Here is a 20,002-nt window from a genome sequence, read left to right as displayed (position 1 = left end):
ATACAAACGGATTCTCAGCAATACTGTATTAATTTTCTGATTATGTATCAGCAGTGAGCATCCTATTGCTAATTTTCATTTGGGTGAATCTGATTGTTGTAAATGCTAACATGAGACGTATAAGATAACAGAAGGGACTCATGAACACCAAAACCGGTATGTATCTTAAATTCTTCATGGGTTAGCCCTTGGAAAATCTTAGTGTGCCCATCTATTCTTGTTGCACTGCTGTATAGTGCTTATACCTTCTATTTCTAAACTCCCTCCCTAATCATGCATATTTAATTCAAGTTTGTGTACTATAACTTAGAGTTTATATAGTCCTACTAAAAATAGATCAGTAGCATCCCACATTTTCTTCTGTTTTTCCCTTAGATACAATAAAACACTGGTCTCCAAAAGAAAGCAACTATAGATTTGTCAGTAATTTGCCCTAGTTTTCATTGCAGTTTGGTCATACTTGAAAAAAAATGCATAAAAGAATCTAGCATTTAACACTGCTGTCCTTTTATGGAAATACATTTCACTATAGAGTGGAACTAACTTTATCTAAATGAACTGGTTTAGACCTGATTTTATTGTCTGCGTCCTTCTTAGCAATTTCCCCCCTCCTTTGGTTTCCAAGGAGCTTTCCTTTGACTGCTTGCTTTCAACCAGGCATAAACCCTTGTTAGATTACACTAAATGGTGTGGATTCATATAATGGGAGAAAATAATACATTGTGCATTATATAAACACACTCGCAGCGGCGGTCCTGCCTTTTAGGGCTAGTGCAAGGCGCAGCTGGTTGGTGGGGAATCACACACAGCAACTTATCATGCTTTAGCTGCCCTTGCCTAGTTGGCCGCGCTGCGCCGTCGGAGACCCAAGCTTTGGCATGCGGACAGTCCTCGGTTCGATGCTTCCAACAAGGGGCTGGCCTGGAAAACGGGGCTCGCTCAGGCTGACTCACGCGGCCGATGCCCCGCGGGTCTGGTGGTTCCGCGCACGCACAGACACGAAACGCCGGCAGGCTTCGCCTGTCCCTGAGCACAGCACAGCGTGAGGGGGCTCCTGCCGATTACTCCAACGAGCCTCCCACCCCCACGGGTCAACAGAGGCAAGGCTCCCTTGGTCCCTGGTCGCCCCAGTGCAGCCCCGCGTGCCCATGCCCGGAGCAGGCTGGCCAAGCGTTCGCTCCCGTCTAGCCCCAACCAAGTGCCTTCCAAGTTGGGGCTGAGAAATATCTGCTCCCACCCCAAGACCCGGGCAGCTCGCTCTGCACTCGGCGGCTCAAGCGCAGCGGGCAGGGCTCCCGGGCGCCCGCCGGCCCCGGGCGCTCGGGCTGGCTGCGGCGGCGGCCGCCGGAGGAGGAGCCCGGCCGCCGGCTCCCCGGGCTGTGACCTCCCGGAGGCAGCGAGCCGCGTGCGGCGCCTGGAGCCCTGGCTGCGAGGGGGGTAACCTTAAACCGGCAGCGGCTCGTTCCGGGAGCTCAGTTTCCTGGAAACCGGCCCTGTGGGCCGCACGTTTTTCCATGAGCTCAGCACAGCTCTGCCCCCAACAGGGCGGGAGCCACGCAGGCGAGCCTCCCCCGAGCCCCTCCGCCACCTGACACACACACACACACACCCCGCCGCGCAGCTCCCCCCCCCCCCCCCCCGAGCCCCTCCGCCACCTGACACACACACACACCCCGCCGCGCAGCTCTCCCCCCCCCCCCACCCGCGGCCGGGCTGGGAGAGCTCCTCTCCTTCCCTCCCTCCCTCCCTGGGCGCTGCTGCCTCGCCCGCTCCGTGGTGCGGTTCACCTGCCCGGGGAGCCTGGACATCCACGGCTCAACTTTTCCCACCGCCGCCCGGGAGAAACCCGCTCCCTTCCCCACCGCACGCGCGTCGCCTGTGGACTTCGCCAGGCCGGCAGCGGGGGCAGCAGACGACAACCGTTATTTAATTGAAGACCTTCGGGAGGCTCCCAGAATAGCTCTTGACAACCTCAGACTGGGATTTTTTTTTTTTTTTACCCTTCTTCCTCCTCGCTGCTTTTCAGCTGCCCGCGCAGCCTCCCAGCCTACACCTCCTTGCAGAGCCACTGGCTGGGAGACTGAGGGGTTCCTTGGGATGCACGGGGTGCATTGCACAGTCATCAAAGTTAAGTGGTGGTGGGGAGCTCTGAAGCAGGGAGGAACGATCGGGACTATTCCCATCCAGACAGGGTCAGTAATTAGGGCATGTGATGCTTATTCAGCCATTTTGGGGGGGCTTCCAAGCACCTTAGCAACTAGCACGGTTATCCCCCCAAATACTCACATCCCCCCCACGCACCCCTCAGTGCAAGGCGAAAGGAAGAGCGCAGCCACGGTGGGACTTGGGAAGGCTTCGCTTGAGTTGTCTTGTGAGTTGTTTCTGGGTAACGCACCGCTCTCCACCCAGTGCCAGCACCCGCTCCTAATTCTCCTCCTCCTGCTGCTGCTCCTCGGTCCTCCCAAGAGGGGCTTGGGGGAAGCGGAGATCAGGCACATTCCACGGCTCAAAAGCTCCTTCTCTGTCATTTTTGCACCATCCTCCCCTTTTGAATAGAAACCCACACCCAGGGCAAAACCACTTCGCCCCCCTCCCCACCTCGGCGTCCCCTGGGGCGCTAAGGGGGTGCAGAGGAGCGCGCGTGGCCGCTCAGCCACCTCTTACCTGGTTGTAGGAGCTTTCCCAGGAGGAGGTGTAGTTGTAGAAGAAGGAAGAGAAGAAGGCATCTTCTGACAGCCCGCAGCCAGCCATCCCCCGGGTGCAAAGCCTCTTCGGCCAGGCAGAGCAGCCTTTGCAAACTCTTGCTTCTTGGTTGGTCGCTGCTGCTCCTGGCGCTGCCACCCCGGCGTGTGCCTAGAGCTTTGCCCTGGCGGCGACTCACAAGGCGTGTGCGTGGGAAGGGGGGGGGAAGAGAGACTGGATGGAGAAGAGAGGGGATGTGTGTGTGCGCGCGTCTGGTTGTAGAAGCACTGAGGAGCCAAAGCCGGAGTCACGTGTACGCGCTCACTCCGCCGCCGCCGCCGCCGCCGCGGACGGGCTGTGGCTACAGCCCCTGGTACTAAATCACCAGCGCCAGGTGACCTTTCCTCCCCCCCAATTTCCTCCCCGGCACCGCGGGCTGCGCAAGGAAACAAGAGGGCGCTCGCTTGCAGAACCTGCTGCTGCACCAAAGCAAAAAAAAAAAGGACGGGCAAGTGAAGTGGGGATGAGGCTCCTGCGTCCCCCCCCCCCCAAGATCTGAGGTGCAGACTCCTAGCACAGGCGTCGTCTTCCCCAAGTGCGTTTAAACGCGCCCTTTGGCTGCAATTGATTGAGTCAGGTGAAAGAATTACACGCCGCCAATTTTACTCCCCGCCTTCGGGATTTATGCAAATCAATACAAAAAAGTTTATTTTTAGTTTCCAGACTATAATCAAGCAAAATCTACATTCTTTAAAAAGATAATCTGTGCGTGCATGTGCACATAGGCCATTTCTCCTCTCCCTCACCCTAAATAAATAAATCAGGTCTCCGTTTAGCTGTCCAGCAGTATGAGCCTCCACAGTAACTGGGATATTTGAAGTAGTCCTGTATATAAAGTCTATTGCAGCATGGTATAAGGAAGCTTTTCCCAGCCCCTGAAGCCTCATGGGAATTTTGGAAAAACAGTGAAAAAGTGTGTTATATCATTTTTCTCTTTCTTCTCCCACACTAATCTTTCAAAGGGATGTGTATAAAATTTGTTTCTCAAAAGTGGTTAAGAACTTAATTATTTGTTTTTCTTTTGAAGTTTAAGTAGCTGCAGAAGTTACTTTTCATGTGACTTCATTTTGTGCTTTTCCTATTTTTTTAAATGTTTCTCACTCTGGGTTATGTGAAAGCCCCCCCAAAGTCAACAATGAACATTTTCTAATTACAGGTTGCAGAGTAGCAGCCATGTTAGTCTGTATCCCCAAAAAGAAAAGGACTTGCGGCACCTTAGAGACTAACAAATTTATTTGAGCCTAAGCTTTCGTAGGCTACTTCATATCCAATGAAGTGGGCTGTAGCCCATGAAAGCTTATACTCAGATAAATTTGTTAGTCTCTAAGATGCCACAAGTACTCCTGTTCATTTTCTGATCAGAAAGAGGAAATAATAGAATTGACTATACACAAACTGCTGTCAAATGAACAAAGTAAAGATGAATAAAAAAATCTCTAATCTTTGTTACAGTCACTTAGGTGTTTGTCACAATAGTAAAAACAATATCAGACAACTAAGATGATCCTTTAGTACAGGGGTTCTCAAACTGGGGGTTGGGACCCGCCAGTACAGTCACGAGATGTCAGCCTCCACCCCAAACCCCGCTTTGCCTCCAGCATTTATAATGGTGTTATAAATAAAACACTTTTTTATATATTTGAGAGGTTGCACCCAGAGGCTTGCTGTGTGAAAGGGGTCACCAGTACAAAAGTTCGAGAATCACCACTTTAGTAGTTCACCAGCACTATTTGTAAACTCCACACCTGACAACACAATGCTCTGACAATATGAACATCTTCCACATCAACCAAATTTAATGTCACAAATAGCCACTGATTAATTCAGATGGGCAGCACGCAGCAGAGGTAGATATATTCTTGAGAAACAAAGATTCCCTTTCATAAAAAAGCCTTAAGCAACAACAAACGGGAAGAAAAATACAGAAAAGTTGGTTTCTAAATGTTTTCATGAAAAGTTAACTTTTTTTTTAAAATGTGTACTTGAACCACTCCAAATCTTTTGAAGAACTTTTGCTCTCTGAATAATGAATTATACAGAATGGGACATAAATAGAATAATAAATTCAAATGTATTGAAGAGATTCCAGGATGTGGACAGTGTCTTCGACTATTGAATCAACCACTTAATACAAAAAATGTGCAAGGCCACGCTCTCTGTTTGATGGCCCTCAAGCTCCTCATGCCTACTGTTTCTCCAGATTCCAAGGAAGCAGCAGTCCCTTGGTAGTATCATAGAATCATAGAATATTAGGGTTGGAAGGGACCTCTGGAGGTCATCCAGTCCAACCCCCTGCTCAAAGCAGGACCAATCCCCAACTAAATCATCCCAGCCAGGGCTTTGTCAAGCCTGACCTTAAAAACTTCTAAGGAAGGAGATTCCACCACCTCCGTAGGTAACGCATTCCAGTGTTTCACCACTCTCCTAGTGAAAAAGTTTTTCCTAATATCCAACCTAAACCTCCTGCATTGCAACTTGAGACCATTACTCCTCGTTCTGTCATCAGCTACCACTGAAAACGGTCTAGATCCATCCTCTTTGGAACCCCCTTTCAGGTAGTTGAAAGCAGCTCATTCTTCTCTTCCACAGATGAAACAATCCCAGTTTCCTCAGCCTCTCCTCATAAGTCATGCGTTCCAGTCCCTGAATCATTTTGGTTGGACTCCGCTGGACATTTTCCAATTTTTCCACATCCTTCTTGTAGTGTGGGGCCCAAAACTGGACACAGTACTCCAGATGAGGCCTTACCAGTGTCGAATAGAGGGGAACGATCATGTCCCTCAATCTGCTGGCAATGCCCCTACATATACAGCCCAAAATGCCATTGCCCTTCTTGGCAACAAGGGCACACTGTTGACTCATATCCAGCTTCTCGTCCACTGTAACCCCTAGGTCCTTTTCTGCAGAACTGTTGCCTAGCCATTCGGTCCCTAGTCTGTAGTGATGCACGGGATTCTTCCGTCCTAAGTGCAGGACTCTGCACTTGTCCTTGTTGAACCTCATCAGATTTCTTTTGGCCCAATCCTCTAATTGGTCTAGGTCCCTCTGTATCTGACCCCTAACCCTCCAGCATATCTACCTCTCCTCCCAGTTTAGTGTCATCTGCAAACTTGCTGAGGGTGCAATCCACACCATCCTCCAGATCATTTATGAAGATATTGAACAAAACGGGCCCCAGGACCGACTTTTGGGGCACTCCACTTGATACCGGCTGCTAACTAGACGTGGAGCCATTGATCACTACCCATTGAGCCCGACATTCTAGCCAGCTTTCTATCCACCTTATAGTCCACTTATCCAGCCCATACTTATTTAACTTGCTGGCAAGAATACTGTGGGAGATCGTGTCAAAAGCTTTGCTAAAGTCAAGGAACAACACGTCCACTGCTTTCCCCTCATCCACAGAGCCAGTTATCTCATCATAGAAGGCAATTAGATTAGTTAGGCATGACTTGCCCTTGGTGAATCCATATGGACTGTTCCTGATCACTTTCCTCTCCTCTAAGTGCTTCAGAATTGATTCCTTAAGGACCTGCTCCATGATTTTTCCAGGGATAGAGGTGAGGCTGACTGGCCTGTAGTTCCTAGGATCCTCCTCCTTCTCTTTTTTAAAGATGGGCACTACATGAGCCTTTTTCCAGTCATCCGGGACCTCCCCCGATCACCATGAGTTTTCAAAGATAATGGCCAATGGCTTTGCAATCTGTAGCCATGGAATCCTTATGACCACCCTCCTCCTAGTGATGGAGGTTCAGGCCTTGTCTACACAACAAATGCTTTTTCCAGTGTAACCATAATGATATTGCTGTATCGGCAGAGCCCCCATAGACACTGCACAGATGCAGCTTATCCCAACAGGAGTTTTTATTTTGGCATAGTAATGCCACCACCCCAAATGACATTAGTTCTGTCATGAGAGTTTTGCCAGCATAGCTATGGCAGCTAGGGTTTTTTTTCACACCCCTGGACCCACATATCTATGTCAAGCAAACAGGTTGATGTAAAGGCTTCCGGGGTCAAAGAATGCCTCTTCCTCCCCCAGCTCAGGTGAAAAATACAGCAGAGAAATCTCCAGGAACTGAATATGGGAGAGACTTAGGGCAGGTCTACACTAAAAGGTAAGGTCGACCCAGCTACATCACTCAGGGGTGTGAAAAATCTATATCCCTGAGCAATGTAATTAACCCAACCTAACCCCTACTATAGACAACACTATGTCAAAAGAAGAATTCTGTCAGCCTAGCTACCATCTCTCAGGAAGATGGATTAACTACAGCAACAGGAGAAATCCTCCCATCCCTGCAGTGAAGTGCTACAGTGGCACTGCTGATGTAGTGATTTAAGTGTAGACATGGCCTTATCCACCAAATTGCTGATTACCCCAATTATTTGTTTTATGTGTTGCCCTATCATTTTCTTGAGAGAGCCTTCAATTTTAATTAACATCAGCTGCCCATGAAAACTGCATTTGGTGTAGAAATTCTTCCATCATCGGAGACCGCAAAGACTAATGCAGAAAATTCATTTAATTTCCTTACTGCTTCATCATCCTTTTAAAAATTATTTTCCCCTCCTCTTTGGTGGGCTACAGGGTCAACTTTCCAACCTTTTTGTTTCAAACATTTAAAACTACGTAATGTGATAGTGTTGGATAATTACTGGGTCTTTGTGCACTCTGTTTTGAATTTGAATTTGTATCCTTGCATAGTGTGTGTTCTAATCTACCTACCTACATTGTTCATGCAAAATTTGCATTTAAGGTGCTGGAGCTTTTTTTTCCAGTCCCTAATGAACTTGTGTATTTCTGGACTTATCCATGCCGGTTTTACTCCACCGTGTACTTTGCCTTTGTTTTTGCTCATAGGTATACATACCATCTGTGCCTCTAATGCAAGATATTCTTAATTAGCTTCTAGGCCAGTGGTTCCCAAACTTGTTCCACTGCGCGTGCAGGGAAAGCCCCTGGCGGGCCGGGGCAGTTTGTTTACCTGCTGCGTCCACAGGTTCGGCCGATCGCAACTCCCAGTGGCCGTGGTTCACTGCTCCCGGCCAACGGGAGCTGCTGGAAGCGGCGCAGACTGAGGGACGTACTGGCCGCCACTTCCAGCAGCTCCCATTGGCCTGGAGCAGCGAACCACTGAACCTGTGGACGCAGCAGGTAAAGAAACCGGCCCGCCAAGGGCTTTCCCTGCACAAGCGGCGGAACAAGCTTGGGAACCATTGCTCTAGGCAAATTCTATGTTCTGAATTTTTTTCTGACTTGCCCTCTGCCTGCTGTTGGCTGTTTCCTCCATTTTAAAATCTGTTAAAGTTCATCGACCAAGTTAGTCCTAGGGGAGTCCCTGTTTAGCATGAGGTGAAACTTAATTGTGCTGCAAACTCTTGCTTAATGGAGCTCCTACACTCTCCTCCTGTATATTACCTGAGTCTAATTCATAGATTTAAGGAGAGTATTCCAACAATTCTGTTGGCACCAAAACAAGATTTAAAAATAAGTTATTTACAGTATTATATGCTGCTTCTCCAGGTCATATGGTGGTTTGCCACTCAACCAGACATTATGGAGATAGTTACAATAAACCATTTTTTTTTAACCACCAGATTTAGCAATTTCTTCAACATGCTAAATTATTATTCTGATTTTAAGGGAAGAAGAGGAGAGAACACTATTGCGCTCTCAATGTTATTTCTGGTAGCCGGAATTTGAAATCAGATAAGATTCCACCCCAGTGATCATCTCCTTTCTGGACTGAAGGTCAAAGATGTATTGAGGTTAGATGTACTGAAGTCCAAAACCTCGGTTTAGTGAAAAGGCTTTTACAAATCAACAAATGTATTTCATTTTTTTTATTCCAGTGCAAAGTTTGGAATTTTAATATAAACATTCCCTTAGAGCATTTGCAACCCATGAAGTAATTTCTCTTACTCTTATTTTTAAGAGACAAGGTAGGTATCAAAATAGATGTTTTCTCACATAAGTAACTTTTGAACAGAGATAAGGAGGTAAAATAAGAATACTTTTAGCCTAGGGTCACTGACTATTCAAAGTACCCTCAATTTGGCATAAGAAAGATTAACTTTCCATCCCATCCAGGCCAGAGCCTAAACATCTATGTAAAGCACTAGTCCACCAAGACAAAAGGCTGGGAAGATGGAGCAGTAAAACCATTCTTTCTATGGAGAATGAGACCAGGTCAATGAAGTAGGGCTCTGCCTGGCCATTCAAGACCTATGATAACAGTGTTTGCTTTTAACTTTGTTTTTAAAATCACTGTCAAGGGGAAAGAATGGAAGACGGTAACAAAAGGACCTGGGACCATGGGATGAAGGCAACACCTTCATAAGCTAGATGATGGGGTATTAGAACAAAACTTGGAAGAATTGGAAATTCACTGGAAAATTCAGAGATCCATGATCACAAGACAGGACTTGTGTAGCACTACGGATTAAAATATTACAATGGGGAAAACCAGTTCCCCATATTTCTGCTCAGCTCCAGTAGTTGGGTTAACTTTTCCCACTAAATGGGCAGCCCTTCAAACAATGTGATTTCTGTCTGCTCAAGAGGAATATGATGCTTGACTCAAATAAGGCTGAAGTTCTTGGTTTGCCCTTGATGGCTGATAACTACTGCCATGGACCATATTATTTTTCCAGATGCTCACTGGTTTCCTTGACAGAATTCTCTGAAAGGTAAATAAGGTCTCTTATGGGTCTTAGCTGTAGGATGTATATATAGAACCTTAAGACTTCAAGTGTGCCCTTCAAGCAGACATTCATATTAGTTAGAACAGTTCAATGAAGATCAGAGTTCCCTTTTAATAAATTAAGTTCCAGAATCATCATCTGAAGCTTAGATTCTGGAGTACAATTTCGAGGCATATTCTACAGTTGTTGATTTTATCTAGGTACTTATATGCCCTACCCCCCAGGTAATTAAACAGAGTACCCAAGATCCTGGATAAAAGCAGCTCCTCTCTCTTTACGTAAAGCCTGTAGCCAAGAATTAACATCTCAATGATTTTGGTCATGCATCACATTTCTAAGAAACCAATTTTGTCCAATCCACTTCTCCCAAGTCAATTAGGCCAGATTTGCAATTTTTGCATTTTCTTAAACGTTTCTAGCATTAATATTGCATATTTTTATTCCTAACATTACTAGGGCTCAACAGTTGAAAATCTGCTTTTGCTTGGACCAATGTCTATAATCTCAAACATTCTAAAACACAAAGTGAGCATCTTGTGGTCCATGGATCCTATATGCAAGAAAAAAAAAGAATGTCTCCACTTCACCAACGTGTACATGCATAACAAGCCTTTTAAACATACTTAAGAGTGTTCATAAAAATGGAAGAGGAAAGGCTTTAAAAGTCCTCCTATATCTTAATGAAAATGTAATATTTTAAAGCTTCCATAGTACTTTCTATCAGAAGATCTCATTTTGCTTTATGAACACTTTATGGGATAAGTATTATGCCCTTGTAACATGTAAGGAAATTAAACCTGAGAACTAACAAACATACTAAACCCTGGTCCCCTTAAGCTGATGTCCACAATACAATGTAAAGGTGGTATATTCAAGAATGAAACCACCAAGAATACATGGGCTCCAAATGGATCAGATATATGCTATGCCACTTATAGCATATCACCCCAATCTGTTTTTTTGTTTGTTTGTTTTTAACTGGCTTCCTGTCATATCCCAGATCAAATCCAAGATTAGTATTCTCATCTTCAAAGCCTCTCAAAGGATTGTTCCAAGTTACCCAAGGAATCATCTCATTCAAGTGATCATGAGCCCCCACAACAGGGATGTCACACTGGAACAGCCAACCTCAAGCATGAAAGTTGCGCTTACAGGAGACAGAAGTCTCTGAGGTCAGGATGACCTGCAGCACCTTTGGAGAAAAATGCAAAATTTACTTCAACCTATCCTTACCTGAATAATGTCCCCATCCTCCACAAAATAAACAAAACTACACAAAATACAGATCCTGCAGAATGCAGGGAAAAGACAAATATATCCGTACAAATACACATTTTAAATCTCTAAGGCACAGAGATACCATGAAAAAACTTAATTCTTGTGGGAGTTCATGTTGAAGTAAAAAGAAAACGGTACAGAGTTTAGGCACAGAAGTTTCTAGTTATCAGGGAAAGTACAGACATTGAGCTATAGGGGTATGTTGTCCATATAATGGCTATATTCAGGTGTGGAGTATAATAAGCGGATACAATGATGAGGATGGATCTACCCTCATATGGTGGGATTTAATGTTCAGTGAGTTTATGGTTCCAGTTCATATGGTCCCATGGAAAAAGTCTCAGTCCCTTTCCCATAGTTGATGCATGATGTCGTTCTGGTTCACTCCTCCTGGTACTGTCGGTGGCCGGTGATGTGTTTGATGTAGACACCACATCGGATGGTGTCCGAGACCATGAGGCGCCGCATGAGCCATGCGTAGCGTCGACCGATCCCACAGGTCCGCAGCACAGGCTCGTTGCAGGGCTCCCAAGCGCCCAGGGCTCCTATGATCAGGGCATCCATCTACAGTCTTTGACTGGCCCCGCTGAGAAAATGGTCTCCTGCACAGATGAACTTCACCCTTATTGTTGAGCATTCCATTGAACCAGAGGAGCAAAGCTGTCAACTATAGTCTTCATCCCAAAGAGGAGGTTTAGGTGATCATTTAGATACACTAGTCCCAGGCCACTGACTGCCTTGAAGAAGGACCAAGTCTTTGAACTTCATTCAATATTCTATGGGAAGCCAGTGCAGGGCCCAAAAGACAGGTATGATGTGCTCTCAGTAGCCAGTTTCGATGAGGTGTGCTGCGGGGTTCTGTACCAGTGAAGCTTCCTAAATGCTGAAAGGCTTCAATGCAAAGGTATATTACATGCTGTAATCCAGCCAAAAAGTAATGAATGCACAAATGACTGAGGTCAGGTCATTGTTCAACAGGATGGGACAGTCTTCTAGCCCACTGGAGGTGGAAGAACATATTACTATTGGTTGCTACTAGACGAGAGTTTAGCATCTCTGAGGAATCCACGACACTCCAAAGCTATAGTATTAATTGACCAATTGTGGGTTTGTATCTTCAACCAAAGGAGACTGCAATGTGGCTGTACTCTTCAAAATGCTCTCTTTCCTCTGCCCACCAGCATCACCGCTGTCTTGTTCAGGTTCAGCTTCAGCCAGGTGTTCTTCAACCATGAGCTGATCTCATCCAAGCACAGGGTCATCTTGACGGTAGTAGAAGTGATGGGGAATATCACTTATTATTCATATTACTGCAGTGTCTATGGGCCGTAAGCATAGACCAGGACTCCATTATGTAAGCAACTGAATGGACTGAAGTAAAACCTGAATCTTCAAAAGTAAAATGAAAACTCAAGAATTCAACAGCAAGATAAAATGGGTATGTCTCATCTAAGAAGTCCAAGAAATCATTTTCTTTGGAATCTACAAGATCATATGTGCCATTGAATGAAACTTTGTCTACTGAAGTGGAAAAGCAGAACATTGATGATTTTCGTGATCCAGCAAGCAAGATATTTTCAGTGCCATTTTTGTCACTGAAATAAAGCCACAATAATTTAATTCCCAATTCAAGCCTTCCAACAGCTGTTCAATATCATTGTAATCCAGGGGCAGTCTCCATTAGAGTTCCACACCTACAAAATGGCAGAGTTCAGTCCATGAATACATGCCATTAAAACTCAGGCAAAGACTTTAACTTGATGTGATGGCTGCAATCTTCACCAACTAGCAATATGAAGTGATTAAAGCACTTCATCCAGAATTTAATCCTCCACAGAGGAAGTTTTAAACTCAAGTCCACTACTAGCTACTGTAAGATAAAGCAGAGAAGACAAACAAAAAGAATCAAAATTGACAGTAATACAGGATGGCTGGTCGAACAGGAGACATGATGTGATAACTGACAAGCATCCACATATGGAATAAATGCAATCACATTGAATGCTATTGATTCTACGTGTCTGAAAAGAAACTACAGAATATTCTGTCTTATCCTGAGCACATTGAAGTCAGTGGCGAAGTTTCTACTGACTTCAATACAACAGGATCATGCCTATTATGTCCAAACTCCTGAATATGCAATCCAAGAATGAACTGAAAGGTGTGACAAGGAAGTCAGTCATTTGTTTACAAGAACTTCTGAAGCACAAACATCCTAAACGTCTGAATGGGTGGTCAGTACATTATTTAAATCTTAGAACACCTAATCGTCCTGAAGCATTCTGCGAAAGTTAAAAAATTCTTCTGCAACCACTATCATGATTGGAAAAAAAAGGTCTTCCAATGACACACAGTGGAAATCAGGAAGATTGTTTCTGTATTTGCACTTAACTACCATCAATACATTGAAATTTGCTCTATGCACAAGAAGAACTTTTGATCATAGTTTACATTTTACACAAGGGACTCTACAGAGAAGCACCAAAGCTAAAAAAGTAATTGACAAATATTTCAGAGGGATTTAGACTGTAGGCTGAAGACACTGTCACAGCTGAAATTTGTCTTGATCTAATTAACAAGAATCTGAACCTCACAAGGACAAAATTTAAGAACTATTCAGGAGCACTACGGAAACTATTCTGCTTCTGTTCTTTTTAGGTTTTTACACCTCAAAGAAGGAGATCAGGTTGGTTTGACACGATCTACCTTTTGTAAAGCCATTTTGTATTTTGTCCCAATTACCATTGGCCTCAATGTCCTTAACTACCTTCTCCTTCAAAATTTTTTCCACTACAGATGTCAAACTAACAGGCCTGTAGTTACCCAGATTGCTTTTTTTACCTTTCTTAAAAATAGGAACTATGTTAGTAATTCTCCAGTCATACGTTACAACGCCTGAGTTTACAGATTTTACAGTAAAAATGCTTGCTAATGTCCTCGCAATTTCATGTGCCAATTACTTTAATATTCTTGAAGATTATCCGGGCCCCCCAATTTAGTCCCATTAAGCTGTTTGAGTTTGGCTTCTACCTTGGATGTAGTAATATCTACCTGCATATCCTCATTCCCATTTGTCGTCTTACCATTATCTCTATGCTCCTCATTAAAGATTGAGGCAAAGTATTTGTTTAGATATTGGGCCATGCCTAGATTATCCTTCACCTCCACTCCATCCTCAGTGTTTAGTGGTCCCACTTCTTCTTTCTTTGTTTTCTTCTTATTTATATGGCTATAGAACCTTTTACTATTGCTTTTAATTCCCTTTGCAAGGTCCAACTCTACATGGCTTTTGGCCTTTCTCACCTTATCCCTACATGTTCTGACTTCAGTAAGGTAGCTTTCCTTGATAATCCCTCCCATCTTCCACTCCTTGTAAGTTTTCTGCTTTTTCGTAATCACCTCTCTGAGATGCTTGCTCATCCAGCTTGGTCTACAACTCCTGACTATGAATTTTTTCCCCTTTCTTGGGATGCACGCTTCTGATAGTTTCTACAACTTTGACTTGAAGTAATCCCAGGCCTCCGCCGCCATTAGATCCACACATTTTTCAGTCCAATCCATTTCCCTAATTTCTTTAATATTTTAAAGTTAGCCTTTTTGAAATAAAAAACCCTAGTCACAGATCTATTTTTGTTTATCCTTCCATTTAGTTTAAACTGAATTAGCTCATGATCGCTCAAACCAAGGTTGTCCCCTACAACCATTTCTTCTATGAGGTCCTCACTGCTCACCAAAACCAAATCTAAAATGGCATCCCCTCTTGTCAGTTCAGCAACTACTTGATGAAGTAATCCATCAGATATCGTATCCAGGAAAATCTAAGCCCTATTATTATTACTAGCACTTGTCCTCTAGTCTATATCTGAGAAGTTAAAGTCTCCTGTGACCACACAATTCCCATTAGTATTTACTTCTTTAAAAACATTAAAGAGGTCTCTATCCATATCCAAATCAGATTCCAGCAGTCTATAGCACACCCCAAGCACTATCCCAGGGGAGGCTCTAGTAGCTTTCTTCCCCAATGTGATGTTTGCCCAGACAGACTCTGTCTTATCCATTCCATCACTTCTTAATTCTTTACAGTGTACCTCATCATTGATATACAGTGCTACTCCACCACTTTTGCCTTTATTTCTGTTTTTCCTAAACAGTACATACCCTTCAATACCCATACTCCAGTCATGACTACTATTCCACCATGTTTCTGTTATCCCTATAATTTCTGGTTTCACTTCCTGCACCAGTAGCTTTAATTCCTCCATTTTGTTACCTAGGCTTCTCACATTAGTGTACAAACATCTTAATTTTTGCTGTTTGGCTTTGCTCACATTCTTTACCCGATTGGTCACAGACATTCTACCGCCAATATTACTTATTAGATTGGTATGTACATTGCCCTTCTGCCTTATGTCCATTCTCCTATCCACGGCTGAATCCTTTCTTACTTCATTTTCTTCCTTCTCAAAGAGAAAATCTGGTGTGGAGATTACCTGGACATCTCCCAACCATTTCCCCCAATTCCTAGTTTAAAGCTCTCTTGATCAGTTGTGCCATCCTCCATCCTAGATGTCTATTTCCCTCCTTACTCAGGTGAAGTCCATCCCTAGAGAACAGTCCTCCGTCCATGAATGCTTCCCATTGGCCCTTCTTATAGCACTACTGCCTGAGCCATCTGTTGAGCATCATAATCTTGTCACACCTTTGTTGCCCTTCTTTAGGAACAGGCAGAATCCCACTGAAGATCACCTGAGCCTCGATTTCCTTAAGTGTCCTCCCGAGGTTGGCATAGTCTCCCTTGATACGTTCCAGTGAGAATCTAGCCATATCATTTGTTCCCACATGAAGGATAATCAATGGACACTTTCCCACTCCGGTTAGGATCCTCTTCAGCCTCAGGTCCACATCCCATATCTTAGCACCCGGCAGACAGCACACTCTTCTGTTCTCTGGATCAGCTCTTGTTACAGGCCTGTCTTCTCTTCTCAGTAATGAGTCCCCAATCACGTAGACCTGCCTTTTCCTGGCGATGGTGCGATTCTCCAGTCTATCCCGTTCCATATGGCTGTAAGTCCTCTCGAATCCTATTGTCTCTTGCAATCCTCTGCAACCCATCCCGTATCCTCCTGGGGCTCATATTTGGTGTTATCTCCATTGACTTTTGCCCTCTTCCTATAGGACTATCTGCTCTTCTCTTCTTCCTTGTGCTCTCAACTTCAGCGACCACCTGCTGAGCCCCTTGTTCATTTTCCAACTCCACAATCCTGTTCCTGAGCGCTATTTCTCCTTCACTGGCCCGTCTTCTCCTCTGCCTGGTTATTCTAGTCACATGCTTCCACTGTCCACCTTCCTCACCCAGAAGTATCCCCTCAGAGTTCTTTGGTCCTGCTTCCATCTGCAAGTCTGAGCTTTTCCCTTCAGCCTCCTCATGTTTTTGCTCAATGATCCACTCAAACCCCCTTCTAAACTCAACCAGAGTCTCCACTTGCATCTCCAATCCTCGGATCTTCTCTTCCATCAGATCTATCAGGCTGCACTTCATGCAGACAAGATTATTTTCAGGTACCCCCTCCAGGATCATGTACCTGCTGCAGCTTCCACATCCCACCATCTTCATTGTGTCTTTCACTGCTTGGGTCACTACCACTGCTGCCTCTGTGTCTGTCATCGCCTTCTTACTTAAGTCCTTTTAGTCTTCTCCTCCAACAGAACTCCCACTCAAACTCCCCTGTTTACAGGCTCCTGTGCCGCTGCAGCTGTCTGTGCTGCTGCCTGACTGGCTGACTACCTTTATAGGACCCCTAGTCAGAGAAGCCCCGCCCCCTAATCAGGGCTCAGCTTCTCTCCTAGCACACTGCCCCTACAAGCCTCTACAAAATACCAATACAAATACCTTCTCCTCCTACAGAACTCCCACTCAAACTCCCCTGTTTAGAGCTCTGTTTGCTGGCTCCTGTGCCATTGCAGTATTTTAATTTTCTTGTTTCTATTCACTTTATGGATTTTTCTTTAAGACTTATTTGACTATGGGGCAAAGCTGTTTAAAGCTGTGCAAAGGCCCTGAATGCTAAATTCTTGTTAATCTTTGGTCTTTAGTTTCTGTTCCTAACCCAATGACATTTTAAAGTCTCTGTAAAAGTAGCAGTAATTTAAGATTACTTCCATATTATTGCACAATCCAGTAACTCATTAAAACAATGTTTTTGATGTCCTCTTTGACAGCTACTATCATCCATATTTTTTGTGAATTCCACTGCTTTTAACCTTCTGCCCCTGTACAAACTGTAGGCCTTTTAGGAAAAGTTCATAGTAAATTAAGCTTTTTAAAAGAACGATACCATTCCCGTTCATAATAAAAAGCTTATAAATGACCTGTTATTCAACATGGAAGATGAAATAACCTCAACTATCTCATTTTAAGGTCTAAAGAGCCAAGTCTCTATGCTTTAGTTTGCAGTGCTCAAAAGTGGCACATGAATTTTGAGAGAGAAAACTAGCATTGTTATAGAGCTGAAAAACTTGATATTTTAGAAGAGAAAACCCATCACTAACATAAGCAGAAGTGGTTTTACTATATGGTTGAAAACTTGAATTGACAAAGCATTCAGGTCTATCTGCAATCCTCCGCTGCATGAAGCCCAGTAAGTGCTTGATGGTTTAAGTGTTTATTGTTTATGCTACTGGAAGCAATGAGGCTAGAAGCATTAATGCAATAAGCCTACAAAACAGACACTGAATTCAAATGGAAGGCAAGGACATGTTTTACATAAAAGAATAAAATCCAACCAAAAATTAAGAAACCATTGCAGCCACAAGAAATATTTATTATCAGCATTCATTTGTGAGGATTTTTTTCTATACAATGATAGTTACTGAATAGCTGCCATTTGCAAAGTGGGATATGTTTACAGAATCACTTAAAACCATATGTATACATATGAAAATTGTAGTGCCCCTCCAACATTCAGTGTACCTGACAGGCTCTAGAGTATCTTAATTGAGACTACAAAATTAAACCACCTCAAAATTGTCAGAACAAAACTACAGACCACTGCAGTTGTGACGTTATTCACTGGCTGTCAGCATTTTTCTTTTAACCTCTTGATAGTGGAAGTCAGTGTCCTCAATGATAACTACTTATCTCAAATGCAATACTGCATAATCAGAACACAGCCATCCCTCTTCCATGTAAAATACTTGCAAAAGGCAAAGGAAGAAAAAACTTATGTACTGCTTTAAAGCTACCAATTTCAACTTCAAAAATACTTACATTTTTTATCACTTGGAACATTTTAAAATTTGATTGGACAAATGCAAGAAAGAATACTGAAATGAGCTAGCAGTAGTAGAGAAAAGAAATATAGATGACTACATAAACCTTTTCTATCTCTAATTTCTATTCTCTTATGACATACTGTACTCCTTGTAAAGTAGATTTAAAAAGCCTACAAAGCTGTGGTTTAAGATTAGGACTAAAAAGGTTTAAAAGCATTGTCTTTCACTGCTCAAACAGTAGGATAAAAATTAAATTATTTACTCGTCACACAAACAAGATTTTTAAATGGCCAACTGCATTTATGTGGGTTCTCACTATCTGGTAATTCCATGATGTCATGATACATGACCAGTTTTCTGTTTTAGTAACTGAAAAAAGAAAAATCGTAGCAATCTGTGACTATAAGTTAGTCATGAATTTGTATCTAACAGAAGAGAAACATTACCTTTAGTAGTGACTGCCATCTAAGTTTTCCTGTGACTTTTTAAAAATCCCTTTTTGAAATTTTACACTCCAATAGAAGACAAATTCAGTTTACACTATTCAGTTATACAGTACTTCTGAGTATTTTTCTTGATGCATATACAAAATGAAGTCCAAGTTTCAAACTTATACTGTGTTAGTTTCACATTAGACTTGATCCAAAGAGTGGGGAAAAGCACACAGAAGTTGATACTATACTAATTAGATGTGAAGATTTAAAAATGATCAATAATAAATAACCAGATCTACAGCAAACAACTGCCCCACGCCAAAAGAATTTGAACTTAAAGAAAATTATTCACCTCATGCTACCAGAAACACATTCAGGTGCATAATTTCTGCAGATCATTGTTCTTTATATGTGCAGACAAATTTAATAAGTAAAAACTCAGACTTTTACATTCAGGATTACAAGTGCGAACTGGCTTTAATTTATTCTATTACACTGAAAAATTAACAAATGCTATAAGGGTACAGAGAAAATCGGAAAAGCAAGTATGACTAGTCACTTCTGTATGACAAATCACTAACATTAGCAGGTATCTCTCTAAATGCAGTTTTATGCATCCAATCACAAGTTAGTTTAGTCATCCACACACAGTTAAACATACTTACTACAGATCCACATTAGCTCTAGCTGCTTTGAGGAATTAAGTAGAAGCACTATTATAAAGTGGAGGGCTCTCCTTCTCATCCAAAAAAATGCATTATTTTGATTTACTCTCTAGTACTAGGTTTCAGAGTAGCTGCCGTGTTAGTCTGTATCTGCAAAAAGAAAAGGAGCACTTGTGGCACCTTAGAGACTAACCAATTTGTTTGTCTCTAAGGTGCCACAAGTACTCCTTTTCTTTTTTCCTCTAGTACAACTATTTCCTTATCTAATCCATACTATAAAACAAAAATCTTACAATCCAAATTGAAGTTAATTTTACACCACTGATATTTTCAGACAAAGCAACTGAACTCCCCTCCCACAACCAACCACTCTACAAGTAAATAGAGCACTTCTTTCCCTTCAGTTGTTCCAAGGGAACCAGTTAAGTCTCACATTAAGAACTCAGCTGCTGTAATTTTTCAAAAGCTAAACCAACTGATCCTAACTGATACAACTCTTCTGTATTCTGAGTATTCTAAAAACACACTCGCTGTGGTTTAGAACATATCCACTAATTTACAAGAAATTATGAAGGTTGAGAACACAGCGGAAGGAAAACAACCCGACAACAAGCAGCTGAGTCTGGCCAGGTGCAAACTAGTGCTCAGTAGCATTACTTTATTCAGAATCTCTTGTTCTATGCACCAGCAGAAATCTGAAGAGCATTTCATTTTCTCAGAAGTGATATTTTCATCTCATCAAGGAGCAGAACTGACACTAAAAAAGGAGATCTGTCTAGCCTCCTAAGAAGAATAGTGGTGTTATTTAATGTGAATAGAATGTTACACAGCATAAAAACCTTTGAATTATTTTAGTCAGTTATGGCCTCTGACATCCCAAAATGCATAAAGTATTTTGTTCAA

General features: G+C 43.0%; 1 protein-coding gene across 1 annotated transcript in view; it reads right to left on the bottom strand.

Moving 5' to 3' along the window:
- Positions 1–2,879, bottom strand: part of PPARGC1A (PPARG coactivator 1 alpha) — a 491,326-nt gene extending 488,447 nt beyond the window's left edge. The window contains exon 1 of the mRNA XM_073342370.1: positions 2,665–2,879. Within this exon, the coding sequence (XP_073198471.1) occupies positions 2,665–2,751 (87 nt within the window). The 5' untranslated portion in view covers positions 2,752–2,879. The remainder of the gene's footprint in view (positions 1–2,664) is intronic.
- Between the last annotated feature and the right edge of the window lie 17,123 nt (positions 2,880–20,002).

Source organism: Lepidochelys kempii, chromosome 4, assembly GCF_965140265.1.
Source record: "Lepidochelys kempii isolate rLepKem1 chromosome 4, rLepKem1.hap2, whole genome shotgun sequence".
Taxonomy (NCBI): domain Eukaryota; kingdom Metazoa; phylum Chordata; order Testudines; family Cheloniidae; genus Lepidochelys; species Lepidochelys kempii.
The sequence above is the reverse complement of the archived record's forward strand: the minus strand, read 5'-3'. Positions and strand labels throughout refer to the sequence as shown.